At 42.5% G+C, this 23,346-nt stretch overlaps 1 protein-coding gene and 1 pseudogene across 2 annotated transcripts in view; both read right to left on the reverse strand.

Annotated features, from left to right (window-relative positions):
- Positions 1–23,346, reverse strand: part of TLL2 (tolloid like 2) — a 122,786-nt gene that overhangs the window by 33,459 nt on the left and 65,981 nt on the right. The window contains exons 4-9 of the mRNA XM_081268857.1: positions 16,893–17,048; positions 14,513–14,630; positions 10,670–10,848; positions 9,587–9,692; positions 2,816–2,940; positions 209–324 (exon numbers count right to left, since the gene is read on the reverse strand). Coding sequence (XP_081124983.1) covers positions 209–324; positions 2,816–2,940; positions 9,587–9,692; positions 10,670–10,848; positions 14,513–14,630; positions 16,893–17,048 — 800 coding nt within the window. The remainder of the gene's footprint in view (positions 1–208; positions 325–2,815; positions 2,941–9,586; positions 9,693–10,669; positions 10,849–14,512; positions 14,631–16,892; positions 17,049–23,346) is intronic.
- Positions 20,782–21,243, reverse strand: LOC308634783 (superoxide dismutase [Cu-Zn]-like; annotated as a pseudogene). Its single transcript has one exon. The product of its transcript is annotated as a superoxide dismutase [Cu-Zn]-like (transcript).

The raw sequence follows: 23,346 nt of genomic DNA on the forward strand, positions 1-23,346 counted from the left end.
GCAAAGTGAGAATTTGATACAAGTATAGAGTGTGTAATGATCAAATCAGGGTAGTTAACAGTTTCATCTCTTTAAACATTTATTTTTAATTAATTAATTTTTTATTAATAATAATAGTACATATTTATGGAGTACACTGTGAGACTTCAGTACCTATATACAACGTAACGTGCAATGATCCAACCAGGGCAGTTAATGCTCCGCCTACCTTTTCCCCTGGAGTGACAGAGATCCTCCAGACGCAGTGAGAGTAAGAAGGGTACCCGTTTGGGAAACCAGGTGCAGAAAAGTTTCCTGTTGTGTCCTGCAGGGTCTCTCCACATGCTGCATAAGCAAAATAAGAACTGTGACATGGCTCATGCACCTGGTCCCTGCCCAAGCAGCCCCTGCTCAGGGATGCAGGGCAAACACACCCTTCACCACCCAAAGCCTTCAGAACCACTGGCAAGAAGCAATCTTGGACGCTGACATTTTTCTGTGAACATCTGTTACGGTTTGGATATGAAGTGTCTCCCAAAAGCTCACGCTGACATTTTTCTGGCATGTTGACATTTTTCTAGCTAACATAAGTGAAAGTAGCATCAGGGTACAAAGAGTAACACCCAGGGGGCTCTGCTGAGACTCTCAGGACTGAGGACAGCCCAGAGCTGGGTTGGAATATCTGCTTTCTGGCCAGCAGTGTGGTTGTGTGCTGGACTTTTGTTTTCTTACCTGTAAAGTAAGCAGGGCCTCACTCAGAGCCTGAGTGGAATCATTTGCATTGTATGAAGTGGGTGTGCTCAGTGCTTGGGACCTACTGAGAGCTCCATACACTGCAGCCATTATGATTGCTAATGATAACATATGCCACAGGAAGAATATGGAAGTGCCAGTCAGTGAGGCAAGAAAAAAAAATACTTTTAAACTCATTTCAGCTGTTAGTGTGAATCTTTTTTTTTTTTTTTTTTTCCTCCAGCACTAGGAATCAAACCAAGGGCCCCAAGCATGCTGGTCAAGCACTCTACCACTGAGCTGCATCCCCAGCCCTCAGCTATTAGTTTGAAACTTGCCCACACCTCCCCCTCCTCCTTCTTTTTTTTTTTTTTTCCTGCCACAAACCTCCAAACAAGCTATCATCTAGTCAAGAAAACAGAGAAGAATGCAGAAGCACAAGAAGCTAAAATATTCTACAGTACGCTATCCTGCCCTTGTGTGTTTGAAGGGTGCTTGGTCATGAGTCTAAAACATAGAACATGGATGTTAAAAATATTTCCCCAGATTTGTCCTTAAAAAAAAAAAAGGTACCTATATATTGGGAGCTTCAGGTTTTGGATTTCTCTGAGCTCCAGGGATTTAAACCCCAAAGACAAAGACGCTTGCTGAGTGCCTCTCATCTTATGGGGACACCTCCAAAGCGTGGGAACAAATGTCCTTAAACATCTTCTTCTACATGTGACTCAACCTCTGCCTGACAACAGCTTAGCTTTCAGTTACTCTGTGAAACGACTTGAAGATCCATAGTTTTTGGAACTGCAGGAAGAGATGTGTGGAGAACGGCCCATCCCTGGCCTCAGGAAATCCTGGATATCGGGGCTTCAATATCATATTACCGAACAACTGCCAGGCATCACGAGGATTATGCCCGGCAGTCAACGCCCCCGAGGGTTCCATGGAAATTATTTTAGAATAATCATCAACATTCTGCAACAACAGATATATTACTGTGTAGCTCCGTGGTATTTACCAGCTGCCTTGGACCCTTTTGGGAAATAAGCAGCATATACATTATAACTAAATAAATACTGTGGCATTTCCCAGGGAGAGCTATAAGGTTTCCCTTTAAATTCAGCAAGGTTATATGATATACTTATTCTGTATTTCGGCCCCAACATGCCCCCAGATGACTGATAGCTGAATGGACATATTTCCTAGTTTCATGAGGATGCAAGCCCCATACAGTCCTTTGCAGGTCCCATGGTCCTGTGTAGTAGAGCAATGTGACAGCCCAGGATTTCTCCAGAGGCTTGCATTTGGAAAGTGACTGTTGGTAATGGAACTTCCTACTGTCCTCCCCAAACCATAGGAATGTATTTTGTCCCATCCATGGTAAAATTTTGGCTGCTGCAACCAATGCTTTGCACTGTCACCCAGCAGCTCAGGGGATGAAAGGAGACCTCACCCCCAGGGTAGCATGGGTTGAGATGGTGCTGAAAGTAAGAGAACAAAAAGCAAAGAGGGCCAATTCAAAGGATGGGGACTGCTGAACTGGCCAGAGAATAGGCATTTGCTCCAACCCATGGGTACTGCCCAGTCTTCAATAGCAGCCACTGGTCACTGACTAAGGCCATAGAAATGGCCTCCTTTATAGCACCGAGGCTTCCCCTACCCATAGTATTTGGGAAACAGATCTCCATTTTCCCCAAGCATTCTCCCTCACTCTGTCTTCCTGCCCAGCTCCTTGATTCTTGTCTTGCCAAATCCACATCACCAGTCCCAATCGTACAGTGCTCTGAGTGTTATGGGGCCAACCACCCTGGATGCCTTTGTACTGCTCTCCTACTGCGACTTCTTCCCCTCTGGACCCCGGGCTTTGCCAGAGAAGTCCAAAGACCTTCACAAGTCTTGCTATAGACTCTGAGAACCTATTAATTCTCCTCACCATTTTGGTTTTCTATGCTATCTCACACCTCCTAAGACAGGTCTCAGAAATAATAACTGCCAAGGATCTGTCCCTTTAGGTTCCCCAAGTCATCACAAGAATGCCATTTGCAAACAGCAGCGAGCTGCGCTCTGTGGGAAGCTCAGAGGTATTGGAAACCCTGCGGCTCACAGTTACCTGGGCATTTGTACAGCTTCCGGGCTTGAGCTATGTCTCCCTGACTGAGACGCACACGCTGGCCAATGGTGGGCCTGACGCCATTGTCATCCCGACGGGGAAGGATGGTGTCTAAGAAAACTCCTCTACAGGAACAAAAAAGAGAGAGAGGAAGAAAAGTCAGCCTGTGCACCGTGGGCTTAGTCTTCATTTCCTTGCCCCATTCTCCTCAGCATTCCTTCCCCGCCTGCCTCTCCCCGGGCTGGCATGACGGGAGCAGCTTCCTTCGCTCTGGCTGGCCTTTCAGCATTTCATCTCATCAGCTGCCTGCTCACTTTCCAAGGAAAGATGACTGCCAAGTGGAAAAATATGCACTAGCCTGGTTGCCAGAGCCTTCCTTACTGATGTGTACTGAGCATTTCATGAAGTCCCTGAGAGGCCTAGCCCTGGGGTCAGCACACTGCACAAGGCAGGGAGCACCATAGATGGAGGTGTGAGTGGCGCCCCCTGGAGGTGTGCATTTGGGCAGTGCTATGCATAGATAAGTTCTGGAGTCATTCAGAGGGAGCACCGGAGCTGGTGCAGTGTGTGGCTCTGGGCGGCTAGCCAGCAAGTGAAGGCAAATGAGTTGGTAAATCAGAGCTTGAGGGGTCGTGATGGCCAGAGAGAAATGCAGAGAACAAGAGGAAGTTGAAAGAGGGTGGCCTGGATGGTTGTGGCAGCCCTTCCCAGGGTTAGCATCATATTCTACTCCCACGTGAATGATATCTAAAATGACAGCTTCATTTCTAAAACACAAATGGAAACCAGGATGCCTGGCTGAGCCCTGGTCCTATCTGCACTGCCCTGTGTGGGCGTGGTTTCTCCCCTCCTGCTTTGCTGCCAGCTCTGAGCCTCCTCTGCCTCCAGACCATCTGTGTGGGGCCTCTCCTGGAGGTTAGGCCTTGCATTGAACCAGCTCCTCTTGGTACCACCTGTTTCCTTCTTTCTTAACTGAGTTTCTGGGAAGAATTGCATCCCCTCCCTGTTTGATAATCACCTATCACTCACTCCTCACTCCAACTGCTATCTGATACCATCCGTGATGGTCACCACTCACCTACCAATGGGTGTTTCTCAGACTTTGCCTGTGCTCTCTACAGCCCTGGGACCTGTCACCCCCCACCCCTCTTCACTCTCTTCTCCCTGTTCCCAGAGCACTGCTCTCATCTGAGCTACAGGAGTCACTTCTGCTTCCTGACTAATGCTGTCCCTTGGGGTTCTGCCCACTTCCTCTGTTCTCCTCTCTCCGTGTTCCACCTACTCCCAGGATTTTACCCACCACCTGAGACACACTGTAAATTCTGTTTCCAGCTCAGAACCATCTACCAGGCCCCAGACACCTGGTCCCACCTCCTCTGAGCTATCCTAGGGGCTTCTTTACCCAACATGTCCCAAAACAAATTTGTTCCAGTCTTCTCCTGCTAATTCCATGACCTTTGTCTCCTGAGACTGGACCAAAGGGGCCTGAGCTCCTCCTCTCCCTCACACTCCCTTGGACTAATGACCAAGTCCCACGCCTTCTACGACGGCGTCCCTCCAGTCCCTACCCTTCTCATTCCCAAGCCACTGCCTTAGCTCAGATGTGTCCTAAGAATGGTGACGGAGGGCAGGAGACCTGGTCTCCACATGCCAGGTCTGTTGGTGACTTTGCCAGGCAGGCTGTGTGAGCCTGGGCTGCTTGGACAATGTGGTGATTATTATGTTTGTGCTGCAAAATTCCTTTCTTCAGGGAAATATCTACAAATGGACACATCATTTGTGAGAGCGGAGGTGCCCATTTTTACAATAATAGGTGATTGAATTTAGAGTTCTCTAGAGTCATTACTTATGGTTTAAAACCTGGTGAGGTCACTAAGGGAGACCAAGGATTCCACTGAGGTTTCTCTAGGGGACTGCAGACCCAGAGAGGAGACAGGAGGAGTTAGAGAAAGCCAGGGCACATTTAGGGAAAGCCGAAAGGGAAATCAGCGGATGGTCTAGACTTCTCGTGCTAGTGTTGGAGAGAAAGTCAGCTTGGAGTCTGATTTAGAAAAACAAGCACCTCTAGAGCAAAAATATGACAATGTAATGTGACCAGGAAGAAATACAGATAATATGCATTTTCTAGGTTAGTACAGAGTTAAGAGAAACAGTGTTTGAAAGTGAGAGAGCCAGGAAAAAGGAGAGTGCACAGTTAGTAGCTAGGTGATTGTGTGCATTTCAGCATTTCCTTGTGGATGTAAATAGCTATTTTGCAAATGTTTTGAAGTCAGCCCTTGTCATGGCTGCATAATTTAATTCAAGAGCCATTTCTTGAGGCCCACTGTGCTCTGATCCCTGAGCCTAGTGATAAGAGACCTGCCTGGGGGGGAGCTTGACAAGCATCTTCTCTTTTAATCTTCTTTACACCCTGGAAGGCAGATCCCCTATCACTAGGCTTCCCACTCTACAGGTGAGAAATCCAAACCTGTGGGGCTTACACAACTTGCCCAGTGGACAGCCAGCTCTGGAACCCAGGTAGCCCTGGAACCCACCCCTGAGCATCTTCTTCCTTCCCAGCCAGTGAAACAGTGGACAGGAAACAGTGGGCCTTCAATGATAGTATTAAGTGCCCAGGAGACTTAAAGCCCTGGAGACCTCAAACAGGCACACTGGCTCACATGAGAACAGGTTTTGGAGCTGGGATATCCCTGTATGTCTCTGAGCTACCAGCAAGGCACAGGGCACTGAAAGAGATCTGCTGGAAGAGCTGCCCTGAGTAACACATTGCCATAGTGATCCTTCCCCCTCTCATGGGGGCAACCCCTAGCACTGACATTGACATTCTGCTAGACTAAGAAAGGCTTTGGCAGATGCCATAGGGAATAAAACTGTCAGCTCTGGGTTCTCCAAACAAAGACATCCCTGTACTAGGAGACTGTCTCCCCCTGTTCCCTGGACCTATGCCCAACAAAACCTCTCCAAAGATATCACTCCCCACAGCTTGGGTCCAACTAAGGGAGAGCAGAGAAGCAGCACAATAAACCAGAGGGAATAAAGTTGTAAGGAGATGGCTCAGTTGTAAAGAGAAAAAAAGACCGGGTTTCCCATCAGCAGGAAAAGCCTTTGTCTCCTAGATGAGTATACATTTGTAGGCTGTCTTCTGCTCTTTCACAGAATCAAAGACAAGGTACAGTATGGTTTCAGGGATATGTAAACAGGAGTAATGACCTCAAGTTAGGGAATAGAGAAACTTTTTTTTTTTTGTACTAAGGTTTGAACCCAGGGGCCTTTAACCATAGAGTCACATCCCCAGCTCTTTTTATTTTTTTAGTTTTAAGATAGGGTCTCATTAAGTTGCTTAGGGCCTCACTGAGTTGCTGAGGCTGAACGTGAAATTGTTGTCCTCAAACTTGCTGTCCTCCTGCCTCAGCCTCCTGAGCCACTGGGACTTGAGAAACTTTGGACAAAATTCCAGAAAAGCCCCCTAGTAAGGGCCCAAAGAAAAAAATAGTTTTCAGAAAATTGGCAGAAAAGACAATTTAGGTATCTACCTGTAGCAAAATAGATTTGGAAAAAAAAATTCCAAACTCTGGTGCAGAGGTAAAAAGAGAGCAGAGATAGATTAATAAAATAATTAATCACACCTCCTAATATTTATATCCCTTTGCAATGTGAAGTCACCACTCCTCTCGTTCAGAAGTGGAATCTATTTCTTCACCAGAGACTGGGCTGGCCTTGTGGGTTGCTCTGACCAATAAAATGGAGCAGAAGAGACAGATGTCATGCAAGTTCTAAGCCTGGGCCTTGCTGCTTCCCAGCTCGCCCCCAGGAGCTGAGTCCTCAAGCAGAGAAGGGCCTGCTCACACCTACTGGAGGATGACAGCCCGTGGGAAGGGGAACCGACTGGCACGGCCAAGCAGCACCAACTGTGAGCTGTGTGACTGGTCATCTTGACCCCCAGTTCAAACTGTCAAATGACTGTTGCTGCGTGAGTGATATCAGGGCAGACTAGAGAAAAATGAGCCAGACTGACCCAGAGTATCAGAAAAAAGAATGAGCTGCTGTTTTAAGTCCCTAAGTTTGGCAGCGGATTGTTCTGCTAGGTTAGGCCGAGAATTGTTCTGCAATAATAGATAAGGTAACAGCTGCAGAAGGGAAGATGGCCTTTGGGGAAGCTGCCCATCACACCTAGTGCTGCCCCTGTCAATCTCCCTCCTAGGAACTGTGGGTACTTTGGATGAGGAGAGATTATTTCATGGGTTTGGATCATGGATTTCCAGTGGTTCATGCTGTTAAAATGGTTGCCTTTGATAATAGATAGCAGTAATGGTTTTCTCCTGAGGGGCAAAAGGGATGGGATTATGAGCTAGAAATCTCAAGAGGAAAAAATAAGAAATTTTTCTTTAAAAAAAAAAAAAAGACAAGGAAAGAAGTGCTGATGTCAAAAGAGCCCATGTCTGGCCTCTGGCTCCAAACTTTTGTGCAGCACCTGGCACAGAACACTACAGTTCCCAGAGCGCACTCAGGCTGGGAGAGCTCACAGATTCTCCTTACTGAAGTCACTTATGGTGAAGATATGCAGAGAATTGCAACAACACTGCTGACCTCCAGGGTCCCTTTGAACTCATACACTAAGGTATTCATTTAACAAATATCTATCATGTGCCAAGCACCCTACTGGGTGCTGAAGACTAGAAGAGAATGAGATAGACTCTCCCCAAGGATCTCATCTACCAAGGGAGAGAGGAATACAAAATGCAAATAGTAATAGATCAATAATAATTCCATAATTAATTAAAAAGCAATATGAAGAGTTACGGAAACAAGATCCAAGGTACCAGCTTCTCAGTGGGGCCAACTCAACAAAGGTTCCTACTCTTGTAATACTTGATCTCTACATGACAGATGATGGGATGATGGAATGATACTTGGTTATTCCCTGTGCCATTTCCCAAACTGGAGGGTCAGCCCAACACACAGGGACATGCACCCCTGACAGGCTCTCATCCTGCCCACTCCACTGGCTTCCTGAGACTCTGCACACAAAGCCCCACAGTGGGCTCTCAAAGTCTCAGCCTCCCAACATGGAAGAGGAAGCCCAGCCAGCTCCATATTTCCTGTACAGAATCAGGTAAGATCCTATCTGTCAACCTCTCACCCATCTACACCAGATTAAGAAAGTGAAACATGAAGGTTAGAGATGGGGCTCAGAGGACACTCAGGCCACCTCATGGAAAGACTGAGCCCCATGGAATGGGAAATTGAACGAACTACACAGCTGTCTGCACCTACCTCCGCTGCCAGGCTGTGAGAGACCTTGAGTTGGAACCCAGTCTTCCTACTCTCAGTTCAGTGGCCTCTTGGTCATACTCCATTGCCCCTTGTGTCTTTGAAGAAGAGCCAGGAGGAGAAAGAAGAACCAAGGGTGGCTCGGCCTATACCATTATGAAATGCTGTCAAAGATTTTGACTTGACTGAACTCTCCCATTAGAGCTCGGGAGCTCCCTCCTGGATTCAGGAGAGGTCAGGACTGACTCAGCTGTGTGGCCAGGGAACAGTGCCCTGGAGAACCTGGGATGCTGAGATTTACTAATCTTATGACGGCATCAACAGGATGCCTCCACCAGTCTCACCAGAACAAAGGAGGCCTGGTGACTGGTATCTATTTCAGTCTAGAAACGGTCTCCTGAGCCAATGGCTACCTTTAATCTTTATGCACAATGACAACTCCCAAAATAGATTGTTTCCCTTTTTTGCTGTGACTGCTAGGATGCACAGGGCAAGGTCTGCTGCCAACCCCAACAAGATGTACAAGAACTTACAGCATGTATTCTGAGTACTAAAGTTATTCCAGGCTTCAATGTAACTTTCTATTATTTTTTTCCCTCTCTTTCCCCCAGTTTTCTCAATCCATTTTTTTCCTTGTATGCATGTATTGGAAGTCACCTCAAACCTTTTCTGGGGGGAACAATTAAATAAACAAACAGCTGGTTTTAAGAGGACACTGAAAAGAAAGTGCCAAGAGAGAGAATATCTGAACTGTGTATCTTCTTTAACTCAAGAGTGGGAAGACCTACAAAAATGGAACTGGTAGGGAAAAACTTCTATACACAAAAAAAACATTTATGTGTCCTAGAAGCAGGACAGTAAGGAGGAGAACAGTGACCCAGCTCTTCAGATTCTGCCAATGCCAACCATAAAAAACAGGTCCAGCCCCACTCAGTAAAATACCTTCCATCATCCATGATCGGCAGGCAGAGAACCTGGATCCTTGTTCTCCCTCCAACCCCAGCTACCTGTGCACCTCTGAGCTGGCTGGAGCCTCATTTTCTTTACCTCTAAGGTGAATCTGTGATTTTCAGCCCTCCAGCCTCTGACACGACCTAGCTTCCAATAAACCAAACCTCTTCTAGGAGAAGCAGTGAGTACCACCACACTTACACAAGGACATGCTTTAAAGAGGTTCCCCCACCCCCCAAAAAAATTTTACACACAGCTTCTAAGTTATTATCCCAGCCAACCTCTCAATAATTCCCCTTTTCCAGTTTGCTGCTTGTGACATTAGGACATGATGGAACGCCAGCTTCACAATGTGATTCAATCTTATTAGCAGGAACCTGATTAGATTATATTTCACTGCAGCCCAGGGGCCACTGTATTTCAAGGACAGACAGGCCAGCCGTGCTAGGAGCATGCAGAGACTCGCTCGCTCTGCACAGACCTCAGGAATCTGACCCAAGCCTGCGGCAGGCACGATAAAACACAGACAGCACAAGCAAGGGTTCCGACCTTGAGAAGGTGTTCCGGGCGTAGTGCATGATGCTGTCAAAGTCGTAGGTCTCTCCCAGAGAGCTCACTTCTCCAGCTTCCATTTTTAAGAAATTATACTCCTGACCTGTGACACAACACTCTGTTAAGGCCTTTGAAAACCAAGGCAGCACCTGAAAGGAGGCAGAGGAGGGAGAGGGAGGGCCCATAGCATTTCCCGCCACTCTTACCCCAGCTAGTCAAGTAACAGGGTTTACGGAGCTTCCTGTTGCTGTTTCTAACAGAAGTTGGAAATTGGAAACTTAACACAAGCCCTCTGTTCTCCCAGCCCTGCCACCCAACACCCCTCCCCAAATGCCACTTGAAGATCTTGAACTATATTTGCAGGCTGATTAGCACTCAATCTGCTTGTCAAAAAAAAAAAAAAAAAAAAGTTAGGCTAAAAACCAAAAATTCCATTCTTGCAATTTGAAGGAGGAAATGAAAATGAATCAGAGTTAAATTCAATCCCAAGGACTTCACAGTTTAGATTCTCTAAAGCATGCTGAAGGCAAGCCTATAACTCAACAAGCAAGTTTCCTGTTAAATATCAACGGTTAAATTGAATTATTTAACGTGAGAAGATATGTTTTTAAAAATCTAGATCCGTTAGCTGCCTCGGGGCAGAAGGCTTCTAGGCAGAAACATGGCTCTTACACGCACTGGTATCTTAACTGCACTGCAGTTTCAAAACCATGTGTTGCCCAAATCAGCAAAAATGACTCGAGACGGCAGCCGGGAGAACTTTCTTTGGCTGATCAGCCCTGATGCTGCAACAGAATTCTGGTTGATTCTGTTCCATTTAGGGAATTGTCCTTTACAACAAGGGAAAATCATTATTTCACTTCTGTTCTACAAACTTGAGCAGATGACTGCCCAAGAAGGCCACAGTGGGACGGTCAGTGGCAGTGCTGGCAGCAAGTACCCACACAATTGGGTTGTTGCCCCATGTTTAGCTGTCAGCTTTGCTCAGCTCCAGGCAGGCCCTCTCCTCCACTCCCTCTTGACCCTGTGGGTGCCACCTTCCTGGATGGTGGCTTCCAGACTCCACCCAGGCCTCCTTACCTGGCTGGATGTTTTCTCTGATGATGGTGACATGCTGATCTCTGTCTGGCCGGGTGTGCTCATGCCAGAAACCAACTACATGGCCCAGCTCGTGAGCCACGATGCCAAACTTGTCACAGTTTTTGCCAATGGATATGGCCTGGGGTCCCCCTCCTCGACGCCCAACGTAGGAGCAACAGCTGGACAGTGATAGAAACACTCAGGTCAGCAGGTCAGGGGATATCCAGGGCAAGAGGCAAGACCACCACCCCTCCCCGCCCACTGGCACGCTTCAGAGGTGAAAGCCCTCCCATTGTTTGACTCCCCGCCCAATATAGAGATGTCCTCAAAAGATGCTTCTCAAACCTTCTGGGAATCTGAAGAAAGAGTTTCCCCTCCTGGAATTAAGCACATGCACCTGAGGCTTGATTGGACCATTTATAAGGACGAGGGAAAGAGATGGGAGAAGGCGGCAGAAGTTTCTGAAAAGTATGCCTCTTAGTACCATTGTTAGAGGAAACAAGACTCCCTTCTGGGCACAATTCTTTTTTCAAGTATTTATTCATTATTCCTAATACACTGACCAACACTGATTTTGTCAAACTATTAAAATGTCCCATAATCTTATCATCCAGATAACATCTATTGATCATATTTCAAAAGATCGAAGTCTCTCATCTGCACATCCAATCTCTATCCAAAGCTAAACATTGCTAACAGTTTCTTGGATGTACTCCCAGACAATTATAAGACAGAAAGAAAGACAGACAGATGGACAGATATAAATACAGAGAGACAGAAAGCTATCTTTATACGAGTATATATTTAAATTACACAATACACTATGGACCTTGTTTTTCAGCCTGCCTCTTTCCCTCATTTTAGGCTTTAAAGAGCCCACTGTAGACCTCTTTAATTCTTTTCAAAGCAATACATTACCAAGTTTATTTCTCGGTACTAAATGTTTTTATAGCATTAAAATTTACTTCATCAGTCTCTTACCAAAATGCACTTAGTTTTTGCTATTTAAACAAAGCTGCAAGAGAGAAATAAAACAAATAAACAACACCAAAACAAAAGGGAAACAAAGAAAAGCTGGAATCTCCCTTGTTCACGGCAGGGTGAATCCCAAGCAATGGAATTAATGAACAAAAGGATATGGGCGTTTGAAATTTTGATAATGATTAAAAAGCGATATTTTTCCATTGTAAAACGCATCATGCTATTTCATGTATAAACAAAAGCAATTCATTTTTTTGCCAGTTACTTTTGTGATCAGTCCACCTTAGTAGAGTCTCTTTAGGTTTCTAATGGTTTTTCAATTGATTTTCTGGGTTTTCTAGGCACATGATCACATTAACTTCCAATAACACGAACTTTGCCTTGTTCCTGCCAATATTCATAGTGTTTATTTCATTCTCCTGCCTCATTATATCATTTAGTATTTCCAAAGCAAGGTCAAATCATGGTAGTGACCATAAACATCTTTGGCTTGTTCCTAATTCCAACAGAAATGCTTCTAGGATTGTTACCAATATTGGTTTATGGTTTCAAATGCAATGAAATATAAATGTATTTCATATGTATATATGAATATATGTGTGTGTATATATACGTATGTATCTTTTTGTAATTGATATCTAGTCCTGTGCTACCCCCTTTTTGAAGACAGAAAATGCATGTTGAAACCTGCAGATGCCTTTTAGCACATATTGAGATATGCACATGGTTTCCCTCCTTTGGCCTATCAATCTTGTGAGTAGATTTCCTAATGATGAACTAGTCCTGTATTCTTTAGGTAACCCTAGGTGGCAACCTACTCTTCCTTTTTCCTACTGCTGAGTCTAATGTTTTACTTGGGATTTTTCATGACTATTCATATGTGAGATGTCTATAACTTATTTATTTATTTATTGTCAATGCCCTCCTTGTCATTTTAGGGAAGCAAGCCCACGATAGCTCCTTAGAGGAATTTGAAAATGTTTTCTTTCTATGCTCTGAAAAGTTTCAGTAGTATAAGAATATTCTGATTCTTGAAGGTATAAAAGAATTCCCCTATTGAACTCTGCATTTGGTTCTTAGGGCAAGAAAGCTTTTTTACCTCCATTTTTCAATTTCTTTCAAAGCCATTGGTGTGTGCCAGGACTTTATATTTACCTTGAAGTCATTCACATTATCAAGATTTTCACATTTCTTGCCCTGGAATGTTGCAAAGTACTCTTTTATAATCATAAAATCTTTTCCATTTCTAATGTTGTGCGTTTCTGTGCTGCCACTTTTGGTCTCAGTTACACCAACAAGTGGTTTATCCGTTGTCTCTTGTTTATTTGAAGATTTCACTCTTGGATTGATTAGCCCTATAATGCCTCCTTGAGCTCTCATTAGTTTTTTGTTGTTGTTGTTATTGTTGTTAGTGTGACAACTGTGGTTTATATCTATTTTATTTATTGTAGCTGACTTCTCTTAATTGGATACTTATTTCTTAAGTATGGGTGTGGATATTTTGTGGATAAGGCCTTGGCCTTATCTATTTCATTTTGAACCATACGGCTTTCATTATCTAGACATTCTGCCATGTTAATCTTGAGTTTTTAAGACCTAAGAGCTATTAAAAAAATAGGAGGAGCTTTTAACTTATCAAGTAATGGTAATTCTATTTTTGTTATTGTGTCCAGTTTCATTGCTTTGCAATCTGAGAATATTTTAATGTTATTTCTGCCTTTTAGGGTCTACTGAGATGTTCTTCATGCTGAATAGATGGACAAGGTCAATACACCTTCAACATGCACTTTAAAAAGATGTTACAGAATACGACAGACCTACAGAGTCAGTATTCATGGTGTTTATTTCATTCTCCTGCCACCTGTATTAATTATACTTTTTAGATCCTCTATAATTCTCTACTTATTTTTTAGTCAACTTGATGCTAACCTACTTGATGAAAGTGAAGTAAATCTCCTGCTGCTGGTATTTCTGTCAATTTCCCCTTGGATACCCACGGCTTGTTTTATGACTCTTAATGCTATGTGATTTAGTGCATAAATATTTGTGACACATATTCTCACCATAACTTGTACCCTTCCTTATTATAAAGTGTCACATTTTTTTTTAACACTTTATAACTTCAAAAACAACAACAGGGCTGGGAATGTAGCTCAGTGAGAGATCTTGCTTAGCATGGGCGAGACCCTGGGTTCAATCCCCAGCACCACAAAATAAATAAATGCATAATAAAAACAAAAACCCAAACAAGAAAAGCCTCATCTATAATTACAATCATGATACCAACTTCCCTTTGCTAGTGTTTGTCTGTACACCTCCTTTCTTTTGTTTTTAAACCTCTCTGGGTTATGGACCCAGCTCATGATCCTAAGCTTATATGTAGAGCATGCAGTTCGATTTTGATTTTTGACCTTAAATGGGAACCTTTCTTTTTCAGTAGAGAGTACCTCACACATTTATCAGCATAACAGATATCTTTTTTTTCATAATTCAGTCATTTTCTTGTGTGTAATGTTTCTGTAGGAAGTGTGTAAGGCTATGCAGAATTTTGCATCTATGTACATTCATTCTTGAGAAAGGACAGCTTTTTCCAGCTACCGGCTTCTCAGTGGGATCAGAGGTTAAGAGCCACTGGCCTAACCTTTTCTCCATATAAAAACACAATGGGACCCACTAAGAGTAGGTCTTCCTGGAGTCACTCTGGACCTATCTGCTTTGTAAATGGATTGCAATTTCACTGAGGGCAAGGAGAGCTTCCAGCAAACCCTCAACACCTATAAATCACCACCTTAGTGTTACAGAGGAATTCAAGACTCATGCACCTTTGATTCTGCTAAGAGGGTCTTGCTTCTGTGTACTCACCCACAGTTCCTGTAACTGAAAACAATAAAGCTTTCCTCGTCCGTCCTCTCTATGAAGGTCACACAGGTGTGCTTTTCCCAGTGTCTCATGGCTTGCTTAAAAATGGCCCTCTGGCTGCCTGGAACGACAGGGCAAGGGCTGATCACTTCATACCTGGGGTCATGCCTTCCTTAAACATGCTGGCCTAAGCCTGCTCTGATGATCAAAGAAAACAGACCTGCTAATAATATTGTAATGTTTGCTTGAAATGTAATAAGAGCAGATTTTAAATGTTCTCACACATATACCCCAAATGGTAACTACGGGTGGTGATGGATGTGTTAATTAATTTAATTGTGGTGATTATTACATAATGGAATCATGTATCAAATTACCACTTTGAACACCTTGAATATATATAATTTTATCAATTAAATAAATATCTTTCAGCTTTTCAAAAAGCTTTCAAAAAACATAGGTATTTGGGAAGTACAAACAGGGCTGAGGCTAGGAGTTAAGAGTGTTAGAGGGGTACAAATAAGTAAATTAAATTAAATTAAAACATAAAAAACTGCAATAAACTCCTTCCATAGTCTAGAAGATGTGGGGCACCTTGTCATATTATCCCCCAAAACACAGACACAGAATAAAGAATAACAGCTGTCCACTCTTCTTGACATCTTGACATTTTCAGTTCAATTTGTTGATGGCTAAATTACTCATCAAAATAGCAATCCTACGTATTAAAGAACAACAAAATCCTAATATATACCATTAGTTCATTCTGATGAAGGTAATATAATCTGTGGTCAGATGATCACAGAAGGTAATATAATCTATGGTCAGAACACAATTAAGATACCAAAAACAATAGCAGCCATTCATAATCCTAATTTTCGGTTCCTTAGGCATATATACTTTTCTGCTTTAGAACTGGGGGCTCCCCAAGGGCAGGACAAAGTCCTAGTCATCTCTTTACTGCAGCACTTAATGATGCATCTGGCTCTAGGAAGTGTGGGTAATGCCACCAAGAAGAGACAAAGGGGCAGCTCCATGCTCCTTCCAGGCTCCAGGGGACCACTCTCCAGGTCTGTGTAGTTCTTTCACCAACTTGCTCATCTGTGGTTCTCAGTGGCCATGGCAGGTCATCAGGACACCTTCTTTTATCAAATACCTCTTATAGTAGAAGTCACAGAGCCACAGGTATCTGAAGGACTCATAAAGGGCACTGAGAACCTGGGGGCTCACTCTGTGGCTTTCACTGAGGTGTTCAACTCTGGCTGTACTGGCCACAGGCCTGCCATGGACAGATTTTGCCTCTTCTGGACCAGGCCCTGTCCTAGGTGCTGGAGATGTGGGAGAGAAAATAGGAAGGAAAAAAAAAACCCAGCCCCCACAGAGCTCAGGCAGAGGCGAAAAGCAACCAGAAATAAGAAGGGAAGTCATTCTGGGTGATGGTAAGTGCCGTAAAGATTCTAAACTGGGCTCTGGGACACCTGGTGGGGTCATGGGGAGGCAGAGGGACTTTCTGTGGATGTGTGTCCCTTCATGTGAGACTTGACTGATTAGAAGCAGCCAGCCATGCAAAGCTCTTGGCAAACAGAAGGGCAAATGCCAGCCTACATGTGCCAAGGGGGCTGGAGGTGGGCATGTTCTGGAACGGGAAGATGGCTGCTGAGGCCAGAGCCTAGGGACTAGGGAAAAGGAGGAGAAGGTAGAAGACCAGGAAGCGGGGGAGGCAGGCCACCAGGGGACAGCCTGGTAGGCCGTGATGGGTGGTTTCAGAGGCAATGGGAAGCCAATGGGATGACTCACATATTCTAAAGACAATAATACTAACAGGAAATACTAATTACTATGTGCTACACCCAATTCTAAGTGCTTTATCTATATTAATTTATTTGATTCTCAAAACATCTCTGTGGGATGGGAAATGTCAGTATTTGAACCCAGGGAGTAATGCCACATGGTGTCACCTCTACTGGCACCCCCTGCTTGCCCCAGAAAGCACTACTCTGATGGGTGTTGATGAGGGACCACTACGTCCTGGTGCTCATCTGGGCAGAGGATGACAGGCTACCATGTGCAGCCACTTGTGCTGCCCTCTGTGTCTGGGGGTGGAAGTTGGCTTGTCCTCACATGCTTACAGTGCAAACCCCATCTGTCCTTCGGGACCAGGGTGATTTGTCCCTACCTAATCCTTGGGAACAAGGTGACCACTTTGAGGATATAGTCCCCCAAGAGATTGTGGTTTTCCTGGGAACAAGGGAGCCTAGGCAGATTGGGACTGCTGTGGTCCTGGCATCCACTTTGTCCCACCCAAGTCCCTTCTGGAAGGATGCTCTCAACCCTGGGAGCCAGAGCACCTAGCCCCAAAGCAGCCTTATTTGGGGCTACTGACCAGTGAAGTTCCCTCCGATGACATAGGGGATGACGCCTCCAGGCCATATCCTCTCTGTTCTTGAAGTTGTGGCTCTTCGGACCCGGGCAGAGAAGGTCTTGGCTGTGGCATCCAAGGTCCCAGTGCTGTGCAGAAGCATGATGTCCTCCTTGCCATCTATAAGACAGTCAGAGCACCATGTACTTTGCCCTCTGATTCCTCTTGTGCATTACCTTAAGATTGCATGAACCACGAAGCCACAGAGGGGCATTAAAACCTGCATACTAGGGTGGGGGGGGTGCATTTCAACATGCAGGGCTTCGTCCTGGGTGGTGGCATTCCAATGAGAGGAAGAGGAAGTATAGTAATGGACCAGCCTCTAATGGGAGAGAGTCTGGCTTGTTTGAGATATTGAAAGGTGCCCCCTGGGGCCACAGACTAGATCCCTCTGTGTGAGGCCAGATTGGGGTGAACTTTCTTTTCAAAGCATGAACTTTTGGGGGAGCAAGCTGGGTCAATCCTTTGCCTTGACTCAAGATAGTCAGTGTTGCAAATATTGAAATAATTTGTCCAGTACAGCAAAGAAAGTGCACCAGAGTGTGATGCTGCAAAAATAAATTATTTGTAAGATAAACCCTGGAAAAAACAGAGCCTCATAAAACCTCCCAGCTCTCCCCAGTGTCTGGTCACATCTGGACCCATAAGAGAAGAATGTAGGAAACAAACAGAGGTTTGATTTAAGGTTCTGAGTCCAAGCATTAGACTTCTGGAAATAGCAGAGGTGGACAGGTGGAATAGAATGTATAAGCTTGGGGCCGCCGCATACCTAAATCCACACTTGTGTTATTCATCATTCAGATAATTTGTGGTTTTGTAAAAACAAAAGGTCTGCTTGCCTGGAATCCCTCATCGGTCTCACCTGGGGCATTTTTGCTTTAGTTTTCATCTCCACCCCCTAAAAATCAGGGTTTTTTTCTTTTCATTTTTTTTACTTCATCAATTTTATTTATTATTTCCTTCTCTTTTCATTTTTTATTCTGATGTTTCCTTTCTAGCTTCTTTTTTTTTCTTTCTTTCTTTTTTAAACTGAGATATTGCAGGGGATGTAGCTCACTTGGTAGAGTGCTTGCCTTGCATGCACAAGATCCTGGGCTCAATTCCCTCCCCCACCAACCCCCCCCCCCAAAAAAAAAGCAGCAAGAAAAAAAATTGAGATATAATTCACAATCATAATATTCACCCTTTTATAGTGTACAATTCAGTGATTTTTAGTATATTCACAAAGTTGTGCAACCATCACCACTCTCAAGTTGTACAATGTTCTCATCACTCCAAAGAAATCACTGTATCTGTTCAGTCTCTTCCTACAGCTCCCTTTCCAGACCTTGGCAGCCAGTGGTCTCCTTTGTTTCTATGGATGTGTCTATCATAAATGCAATCATGCCCCAGGTGCCTTTTGTGTCTAGCTCCTTTCAGTTGGTACGTTTTTCAGGTTCATCCATGTTATAACATGAATCAGTTCTTCATTTTATTTTATGGTTAAATAATATTCCTTTGTATGGATATGCCACATTTTGTTTATCCATTCTTCAGTTGATGGACATTTGAATTGTTTCCCCTTTTTGGCTATTATGAACAACACTGTGAAAAGCATTCACATGCACTTTTTTTTGGGACTAACTTTTCTATTCTGTTGCAAATATGCCTAGGCATGAACTTGCTGAGTCCTAGGCAACTCTATTTAACCTTTTGTAGAACTACCAGATTTTCCACAGCAGCCACACTGTTTCAAATCCTCGAAGCAATGCACCAGGGTTCCTTGTTAACACTTGGTATTGTTAGTCTTTTTTTATTATAGTCATCCTAATGTGTGCGATGTGGCATGTCATTGTAGTTTTCATTTGTATTTCCCTGACGACAAATGACGTTGAACATCTCAGATATGTTTATTGGTTATTTGTATATCTAGTCAAATACTTTGTGCACACCTTAACTGTTTTCTTTCTCATTATATTACAATAATTATTCTTTTTATTTGCTTGTTTTTCTGGTACTGGGGCTCAAACCTGGGACTTTGAGCATGCTAGGCAAGCTTTCCACCCCTGAATTGCATACCTAGCCTTAATTACTTGTAATATGTTAGGCACCCCAAATCTTTAAATACATGAATTCTAAATATTTTCTCCCATCCTTTAGATTGCCTTATCACTCTTTATATTAGCATCATTTGAAGTATAAAAGTTGTAAACTTTGATGAGGTCTAATCTATCTATTTTTTTTTTCTCTTGTTTATGCCTTTGCTATCATATCCAATAAACCATAGCTTAATCCAAGGTCACAAAGACTTTTACCTGTGTTTTCTTTTAAGAGTTCTAGAGTTTTAGCTTTTATATATAGGTCTTTGATCCATTTTTAGTTAATTTTTATATATGGTATGAAGTAGGGGTCCAACTTTATTCCTTTGCATGTGGATACCAAGTTATTCTGGAGTTATTTTTGGAAAAGACTAGTTTTCCCTCATGGAATCGTTTTGGCAAACCTGTCAAATATGAATACTTAGCACATAAGTTTTCAACCTTTCTCATATATATATATATATATATATATATATATACACACACACACTATATATATATATATATAAACATATATATATACACACATATAAACATACATACGTACATACATATATATTTATATATACCTTTATTTTATTTATTTATATGTGGTGCTGAGGATCGAACTCAGGGCCTCACACTTGCCAGATGATTGCTCCAGCGTTGAGACACAACCCAGACCTCTTATTTTCTAATATTAACATTTTTTAAGACTTCAATTTCTCTCTTTCTCTTTACCTACATCCTGCATTTGACATGTACTTTTTCAATGTTAGGTACTAATACATTCTATAAGTTCCATTTAGACTTTCTTCTTTGACCCTTGAATTATTTAGCAGTGTGATTTTTAAAAATTTTAAAATTTGTTCTAATTAGTTATACATGACAGTAGAATGCATTTTGACACATCATACACAAATGGAGCACAAATTCTCATTCTTCTGACTGAACATGGTGCAGTCACACCAGTTGTGTAATCACACATGTACACAGGGTAATAATGTCCATGTCATTCCATCGTCCTTCCCACCTCACACCTCCCCCCTCCCCACACTCCCTTGGCCCAATCCAAAGTTCCTCCATTCTTTCCTACCTTGCCCCCATTATGGATCAGCATCTACTTATCAGAGAAATCATTTGGCCTTTGGTTTTTTGGATTTGGTTTATTTCACTTAGCACGACATTCTCCAGCTCCATTCATTTACCTGCAAATGCCATAATTCATTCTTCTTAGGCTGAGTAATTAATATTCCATTGTGTATATGTACCACATTTTCTTTATCCATTCAGTGTGTGATTTTTAATGTCTAAATATTTGCCTCTGTGTGTCATTGATTTCTAACACTGCATTGTATTCCAAGGACCTGTTGTCCAAGACAGAAGTCAACTTTTTTTTTTTCTACAAGAGGTCAGATAGTAAGAATTTTAAGATTTGTGGATTATATATTCTCTGTTGCAAATGCTCAACTGTGCCATTATGGTACAAAAGCAGTCAAAGACAATATGGAAGTGAATGTGGTAGTTGTGTTTAAGAAATCTAGAGCAAAAATACACCCCTGAGCTCTCAAAAGAGCATTATGTTATAAAATCTGAGTGAGCCTGAGCCCTGAATCTCAGCTTTCTGCCGCATCATGTGACCACTCCCTCTCACTACAAATACTTAGAGCAATTAAAAAGAAGTCACACAGCTATACTTTTAAGATTACAATGTTTAATGTTTACCAAGTTAAATTTCTACCAGCTAGCAGGATAACAGATGAGTTACTGGGACCCAGCCACATGGAAGGGAATGTTTACTGAGCTATCCCAACTACACCACAAGCCAGACAACTTCCGGCATTTCCCACTTTTGTACTTTCTTCATTTCCACCTTTGCCCAAGTCATCTGGTTTTCACGGACTACCATTGTGTGGCCAATGACGGCATGCTCTCCTGAGAGTGAGAGCAGAGAATCCTCAACGGACACATTGGCCGCACCATCTTTGTCAGCAGTCACACTGTCCAGGTCTCTGACGTGCCTTTCTTCATCCGTTGGCCCACCATGTTGTTTGGACTGAGGATTAAAGTGAGGACCTGCACTTGTACAGCCTTCTGTATTATCTCTCAAATGATGGACATGGAATCCGTGCTGCCCTTCAGCCAATCCTGTAATGCGTCCCGATACTAAAACTTTATTTGCCTTCTGCTTGAGGTGGATGGTGCCCTGCACTGGGCCATTGCCCTTCAGCATGCACACGGCCTTCATTGCCATAACTTGCTGGAGGAGTGCACCAGTCCGACCCCAAGCATTGCTAAGGTAGCTGTGACAATGTCACAGGAGATGCTGGCACCAGATCATTCCTTCTCATACATGCTTTGGTCATTATTTTGCCATGGGGTCCTCACCAGAATTGAGCACCATGCTCTTCAATATCCAGAACTCTGAACTAAATCTTTTTTCTTTAAAAGCTGCCTGCCTCAGGTATTTCCTTATAATGATAAAAATGTACTAACAACAGCTACTGAGAAAAATGCTTTAGATAACCTCCAGGCCTAAGGTGAATTGTTGTTTTCTCCTTTGTTCTTCATTTTTGCTCTAGATTGCTTAAAACTATGTTGGCTAAGTAATACAAGTTTAGGATTGTTAAATTTCCAGATAAACTATTTGTTTTATCATTACTGACCCTCTTTATAATGATAAAAATAATGTTCACCTACACAAAAGATTATTTTGTTTGCTACTAATGTTACCATATTAGTTTTTTCCACTACCGTTTACCTCATATGGCATTTTCCCATCCATTTATTTTCAATCTTTTTGTGTAATTTTGTCTTTTCTAGTCAGACAACAGGTGTCATTCTGTAAATGAATTATACTTTCCACAACGAACAATAGAACTTTGCAATGATCAGAATGGATTCTTGTAAAATGAAATTTTTATAGAGATAGACTGTAGATTCACACACAGATATAAGACATAAAAGAGAGAGATTTTGTATATGCTTTGCTCAGTTTCCCCTAATGGTAACATTTATAAAACTATGGTCCAATATCAACTAGGATATGCATATTGACACAACCCACTGATTTCATTCAGATTTCTCCATTGTTACGTGTGTGTGTGTGTGTGTGTGTGTGTGTGTTCGTGTGCACGCATAGTTCTACACAATGTTATCATACATGGACTTTGTGTCTACTACTATATTCACGACACAGAACAGGAACAGTTCTATCACCAAAGATTCTTAATGTTGCTATTTTATAATCACATCCACCTCCCTCCCTCCTTCCACCTACCCATTGTTAAATCCTGGCAACTAGTCTGCCCCATTTCTAAAATTCTCTCATTCAAAAACGTATACATGGAATCATGTGGTATATAACCTTTGGGGATTGGTTTTTACCACTCAGCATAATTCCTTGGAAAGTCATCCAGGATGTGTTTATGAAGTTTCTTTTGTTTCTGAGTAGCTGTGCTTAGAATGCATGGACCACAGTTTTGTTTTTTCATTCAACTACTGAAAGACATCTGGGTTGTTTCTTGCTATTACAGATAAAGCTCCTGTGAATACTCATGCTTCTCCATTTATCTAGATCTTCCTTGATTTCTTTTGTCAGCATTTGTAAATTTTCATCATACAAATCCTATATTTTGGTAAATGTATATCTAAGTATCTCATTTTCTTTGGAGTGACTGTAAAGGATATTGGTTTTAAAATTTTTGCTTTTGCATATTTGTTGTTTGGTGGTCTTGTATTCTGCCATCTTGCTAAGTTCACTTACTTGTTCTAGGAGTTTTTAATTTTGTTTTCTTGTAGATTCCTTAGGTTCTTCTACACAGACAAACATCACTTATAAATATAGACAACATTTTAGTTCTTCCTTTCCAATTTGTATGTCTTTTATTTGTTTTCTTGCTTTATTGCAGTGTCTAGAACTTCCAGAACTATGTTGAATAAGGGTGTCAAGAGCAGGCATCCTTGTCTTGTTCTGGATTTCAGTAAGGAAAGCATTGAGTTTTTTACAATTAAGTATGACACAAACTCTAGGTCCTTCTGTAGAGAGTTTATATCAAGTTAAGATAAATCCTTTCTATTCTTAACTTGCTGAAATTTAATCCTGAATAAGTGTTAGATTTTGTTAAATGTTTTTTTCTGTATCAAATTGATTTGAGATCACCAGATTGTTCTTTTTTAGCTTGTTGATACAGTGGGCTATATACATAAATATTGATTTTCAAATGTTAAAACAGCCTTGCATTCCTGGAATAAATCCCACTTGGTTACGGTATGTAATTCTTTTTATACATTACTGGATTTGATTTGCAAATATTTTATTTAGGATTTCTGCATGTAAGCTTAACTAGGTTTAGGTGGGG

Source organism: Spermophilus citellus, assembly GCF_964194105.1.
Source record: "Spermophilus citellus genome assembly, chromosome: 15".
Classification (NCBI taxonomy): domain Eukaryota; kingdom Metazoa; phylum Chordata; class Mammalia; order Rodentia; family Sciuridae; genus Spermophilus; species Spermophilus citellus.